This window comes from Pundamilia nyererei, unplaced genomic scaffold, assembly GCF_000239375.1.
Source record: "Pundamilia nyererei isolate P.nyererei 1_Seehausen unplaced genomic scaffold, PunNye1.0 scaffold00394, whole genome shotgun sequence".
NCBI lineage: Eukaryota > Metazoa > Chordata > Actinopteri > Cichliformes > Cichlidae > Pundamilia > Pundamilia nyererei.
In genome coordinates, this window is record NW_005187795.1 from 294,616 (window position 1) to 300,809 (window position 6,194).

General features: G+C 42.1%; 1 protein-coding gene across 2 annotated transcripts in view; it reads right to left on the bottom strand.

Annotated features, from left to right (window-relative positions):
- Window positions 1-519: 519 nt before the first annotated feature.
- The window catches only part of LOC102206555 (NACHT, LRR and PYD domains-containing protein 12-like), a 13,168-nt gene continuing 7,493 nt past the window's right edge, over window positions 520-6,194 (bottom strand). For both annotated transcript variants that reach the window (XM_005753015.1, XM_013915903.1), the window contains exons 4-7: window positions 5,618-5,791; window positions 5,335-5,508; window positions 3,093-3,139; window positions 520-1,254 (exon numbers count right to left, since the gene is read on the bottom strand). In XM_005753015.1, the coding sequence (XP_005753072.1) occupies window positions 680-1,254; window positions 3,093-3,139; window positions 5,335-5,508; window positions 5,618-5,791 (970 nt within the window). In that variant the 3' untranslated portion in view covers window positions 520-679. The remainder of the gene's footprint in view (window positions 1,255-3,092; window positions 3,140-5,334; window positions 5,509-5,617; window positions 5,792-6,194) is intronic.

Below are 6,194 nucleotides of genomic sequence, written 5' to 3' on the forward strand. Positions count from 1 at the left end.
TGAATTTTGTGTATCGTTGCACCCCTAATATATATATATATATATATATATAAACTACATTTAAAAAAACAAACATGCATAGGTTGTGACCTGGTCTGAAAGTTTCCTGGGCGGAGCGTAGTCATGGCAACATGGTGGATGCTCCATGGATCCATACTTACTGAAGATTATGAAACACAACAGAAGCTGAAATACAGTTTTTACAGTCAATACACAAAAATATGAAGTCCATGACACCTGCTTGCATGCTTGTGTGTACTTCGCAGGAGAGGTAACAACACGTGATCAATGCTGTGAGGACTGCAGGATGATTATTTCTATGCGTGATGGACCTCTACGTTTTATTACCATACAAACAAACCCTTTTCCCCACATTCAGTCTTCAGTTTGTTTCCACAGTTTTTAATGGATTTTGCTGTTTCCTGTGTTCTTAGGATGTTTCCTTGGCTTTATACAGCTGTGTTATAAGCCCTTGGTCAAGGATGGGCAAAGGGCTTATAACACAGCTGTATACTCTCTATTCCCAATATTGTGCATTACTCTGAGAAGAACTGGCAGTTTTTCCAACTCTTGTTAATCAGTAAAAAAACAAAAATGCATTACTATGATAAGGTGTTATTTGTTGTGTTTAAAGTGCACGAACTTGACTGATTCATACTCATCATTTACACTCATCCTCCTACAGCTTGCACAGAGACACTGAGGACTGGATGTTAAACATCAGGTTAAAGCCCAGCCTGGAGTCACAGCCAAAGCCTGCATACAAAGGCTCGGTGAAGGTGGTGTTGAAGGTGTGAAGGTGGATCAGACTGTCACAGGAGACTCTGTAGAAGGACACAATGCCGGCAGGATAGTCTACATACACTGCTATTCTCTTAGAGAAAGAAGATGAGGATGAGGATGAGGAAGGGAAGTACATCTCTTTGCCTTGGTTGTTGTGGCAGACAGCGTAGCGGTCAAGAAAGCAGCTCAGACTCCAAGACTGATCATTTCCTCCAAACCTGCTTCGAGGGCTGTTGCCTTTTCTTTTGATTCCTCTGTAACTCACACATATGTCCACTAGTCCCCTCCACTCCACCTCCCAGTAACAGCGACCGCTCAGTTCATTTTCACACAGAAGCTGGGGCCAACTGTCGAACCTGTCTGGATGATTCGGATATAACTGAAAGTCTGACGCTGTCACCGTCATGTTGTTGTGGGACAATCTGAGGGCTCGGCTTACTGTGTTTGGGTCTATCTGCAGCTCGCAGGCATCTGATGGAGACAAAGAACACAGCAAATCACATTAACTGGTTTCGTTTCTGTTAACAGTGTGCGGCAAATATTCCAAGATCTTTAAAAAACATACAGTTGATCATGAACTGTTAATTCATGAACCTGAGTGGCACGGGATCCCACGGAGGTTGTACTGCACCGGGTAAAAATTCAAGTATTCAAGTGACAGAAAACGGTTTGTGAGGTTAGGAGAATGTTCCTCATTATGCTTGGACATCAGGTATTCCACCAGGTTCTGTACTGGGTCCAAAACTACTCATTAGGTATCGATATATCAAAATTAGTTTTATTTGCAGATGGCACAAATAAAAACCTAATGGAGCTGCTGGAGACGGTGGCTTCAGAAATGTGCATCAAAAAAACTGGTGTGCCAGGAACAAAGTACCGTTGAATCAAAACGTCATTGCAGTGTTATTTGGGAGTTCTCAAAGACACCCACAAGTGCAGATTCATATGAATGGATCCTTTTCCTGTAACAGGTGTAGGCTGCTGGGGGATTCCCATGATGCACTGGGTGTTTCATCTTCACTCACTGGGGGTGTCCAGATTCACGGGCTGCATCCTCCTGAGGCCGCATTTGTGGGCCGATTGCGTCACAGCAACGTGACGAAGGCTGTCCAAATTGTTGGACTCTTCCGAATGCAGCCGACAAATGCGTCCTCCTTTTCCCCGAATTTGAAGGATGGGTCGGGTGTGTCCTTCGTGGCCCACCATATCCCAGAATCCATAGCGCGGCCCAGCCAATTCAAGTTTCCGACAATGGCGGCTGCTACTAAGTTTTAAAATTACTCTTATTATTCTTTCTGGGTCACAAAATAAACGTTTAACATATTTTCAGGCAGAAAGTAGCTGTGTAAACATCAAATATCTGCTCTGTTTATCAAGATGTCGCATATTTGCAAAAGTGCTCCGAGGTTTTCGGAGACGTCTGTTACCCACCAGCTCGATAGCTAGCTGGGATGGTCAACGGTCACTAGAGCCGCCGAGAATGGCAAACCCCCGGCACATCATTTTCAGATCACCGCGGTCTTTGGCTACTCAGGTTAAGCATGATATATGAGTCACTTAGATAACTTAAACATGTTATTGTTTGGCTTTTTTCAGTGTTTCTTTTGTTTGTGAGTAAATCGGTTTGGCTGAGATCAAAGTTATGGTTTCCACACAGCTGAACATCAAACAGAAAACTGATTAAACAGACGTGTGGGATGGTCGAGAGTTTACTCCAGTGTCCTGTTATATTTTAGCTAGCAAGGAGCAGACGGCCGAGTTTATTAACTCCACCCAGACAGCGGTGATGCTAATCTGAAGGCTAGACCGTCACATTTCACAGCTGTTTACTTCCGGCCTACCCGACCTCCTGAGGACCCGGCCCACGTAGACCGCGAAGGCCGGGTCCTCAGGAGGATGGAGCCCATGAATCTGGACACGACCACTATGTGTTAACAGACCTCTCTGCACTGAATCATATCTGTTATTAGCCTCTGTCTCTCTTCCACAGCATGTCTTTATCCTGTCTTCCTTCTCTCACACCAACCAATCACAGCAGATGGCCCCGCCCCTCCCTGAGCCTGGTTCTGCCGGAGGTTTCTTCCTGTTAAAAGGGAGTTTTTCCTTCCCACTGTCGCCAAAGTGCTGCTCACAGGGCACTCTGTGATAGTTGGGTTTTCTCTGTTTTCTTTGTATTATTGTAGGTTTTTTTTTTAACATTACAGTATAAAGCACCTTGGGCATTTCCTGGTAGATAAATAAAATTGAATTCAATTGTTTTTTATATTTTTTCTGTGACATGTCAGAATAAGCTGAGTAAAATCACTTACACTTCTTTAAGCCCGGTTTCAGCCTCTGCTCTCCACCATGGTCCAATCTGCATAACAAAACAGCCATTTACGGATGCAGTTATGAACTGCTTCACACTTTAATCATTTGAAATGATTCAGGCTGGGAATCATAGAATAGCTCACAAAATAATGCTATCACAACATGCATGATACTTTTGGATAATCGTGTAACTGAAAATGAAAAGCAAGCGCAATGACGCACACAGGTGTGCACACAGGTGTTCAGACACACTATCTTCCTTGGCTGCTGCCTCTAAGCATACCATGCGTGGTTGGTCTTGTGTGCTGGTCAGTAACATTCAATAGTTATTAGTTATTGTTACTTATACTTATCTAGATGTTGCTGTGGTCTCCCTGTTGTGTTGTTCTCTTCTTGCTTGTTTTCTTTTTTTCTTCCAGCTGATTTTTAGTCTTTTCTCTCTGCCCCTCTTCCTCTCGCCTTTTCTCGAACTTGCCTTGCATCTTTCCTTTTCCTATTATCCCCCATCATGTCTGTTCCGATTGTAATAACTAAATAACGAACTAAAAAATAATAATATAATTAACCAATAATAATAAAGATCAATCACGTAGACCAGTATGGCGAAGCTGCAATGATCCACTTGGAAACATAAATCCGCTGGGCAATAATAATTCTGATTGCTGCCAAACGAGACAGGCACGAAGTACAAATAATTTATTGTACCCAAGTACAATTTTCAGCTATCTGTTCTTTACTTGTTTGTTCATAAACCTGCTGCTAAACAAACTGGAGGTCAGAAGCAGGTCATGTGATCACAGCCTGTACAGTAAGAAAATCTACTCCAGCTCTATTTTCGCTGAACCTTGCAGCTGATTTTAGGTTCCTGCTGAATCCACTTTGACCCCTGACTGTGCGCATTTTCCTGTCAATATATAAAATAAAGATTGTTTTTCCTTCTTTAAACTAAAGTCAGACTAAAGTTTGTATTCCCCTCAACTAATATTACTTTATCTTTATGTTAACACTACACAGGGTTCAGTGAGCTTTGCACAAGAAAACAGAAATGTCCTCTAAAGACACTACTCTTCATTTCTCAGTCTGAGTACATTTTTACTTTTACTAGATGAAAGTAAAAATCAGTGTTTCCAGTTCTCCAAGCACTAAGGAAAGGAGTTTCAATGCTACCTTACTTGCTTCCTTTAGCAGAGGATACGCTGGTCCATCCTTTGCAATGGACCATCTGACCATTCATGAAAGAAACAATTTAAAAGAGTGGCGCAGCTCGTATGTATATTAACTGTAGTTGGATGTCCATGCCATAACTTGATGAAAAATTTTGAATTTTGTTAAACTCACAGCTGAACATCACACTGCTGGAATAAAAATTACTTTTCTTTGAGCTGTTGCTGCATGAAGAACAAAGTTCTCCAGATTATATTAACTGATAAACGTTTACGCTTCTGTGGGGTCAGTTTGCATTGTTAATGTCTTTTGCAGTATTGCAGCCTTTAAGATTATCACGGATTCATGTTTACTTCGGGTTGGCTGGGATAAACGTGGAATAGAGCAAATTTCACTGCAGTCACAGGAATCGTTCTACGGGATGACAGCAGCTAATCATAAGAAAACAAGACGCATTTAATTTTATTGGCTGCGGCAGATTTATTAAGCAGGGCAAATTATTGTGATGCCACAGGTGATCTACTAACTTTCTCCTGAATTTCTCCGCAATTTAATGGCTCATAAATCCACAAACCAGAACAGGGAGAGTGTTGGGCCCATTAATCAAAAGAATAACTCAGGTTGTACACATGTGTTTCTCTCAAAAACAGTGCAGCAATTTAGATAAATGAGAGGAAGCCGAAGGAGAGTCAGCACGCTTTTAAGCAAGTTCTTCTGGCAGAACTCTCCGGGCATGTGCAGAGGGTCCTGAGGACTGAGACTCAGGTGGAGCTCAGAGATTATTCAGAGGAGAGCTGCATTAGTGCAAACTCTGTGTCAAACAGCTGACCTGCATGATGTGCAGAAGAAGAAAAGACTGCAGTCCTGTTACTGTTATGGTACCACAATTGTAAATGCGCAGATTGCTGTTCGGACTTGGCCAGGACTTGCATATTGCAATATTAAATCTAACACAGTAACATGAATTCATTAATAGCAGCTTTGTCACTGACATTTGTTATACTAGGGACCTTTGGCATCCACCGTATGTAAAGATTACATCAGGACACGTCTGCTTCTCGTTCTTTCCGAGCATACCTGAGAGTGTCCAGTCTCCAGTTTGGATCATTCAGTCGAGCAGACAGCACATCTGCTGCCGTGTCACCTGGATGATTGTAGCTCAGGTCCAGCTCTCTCATATGTGAAGGGTTGGTGCTCAGAGCCGAGGCCAGAGAAGCACAGCCTTCCTCTGTGACCATGCAGCCTGACAGCCTGAAAATCATGAATAACATTTCATTTTTAAGCTGAAGAATTAAAAAAAATGTATTATCAAAAATCTGCAAAGAATACTATGTTTTGTTTTTTAATGATAATGACTAACTTGAGAATCTCAAGTACACAGTGTGGACTCCGCAGTCCAGTGGACAGTAATGTCACTCCTGAATCCTGAAGATCGTTGTTACTCATATCCAGCTCTCTCAAACTAGAGGACTGGCAGCTGAGAGCTGAAGACAAAGCTTCACAGCTTCTCCATGACAGCTTGCAGCCACTCAGCCTGATGACAAACAGACAAAACTTAAACACTTAAAACATGCAAATAATTTCTGCTTTTGTGACCACAAGTCACACTGCTTCATTTTAAAATAGTCAGACTAGGAGTAGCTGCATATGCATTTTTAAGAAATGGATATCTGCACTGTTGATGGTTCAATACACAAATCCAGCCTCACTGGGTCACAAGCTCGCACACTCATAGTGTTACTCTGTTCCCAAATGGGAACGTTCAATCTGGAAGAACCTTCAATATAAAATCTGTGCCAAATCAAACATGTAGGTCTGACCCACATATCTCCAACCCTCCTTTATATCAAACATCCTTGAAAGAGTAGTTGTCAAACAGCTAACAGATCATCTGCAGAGGCTTATTTGAAGAGTTTCAGTCAGGTTTCAGAGCTCAT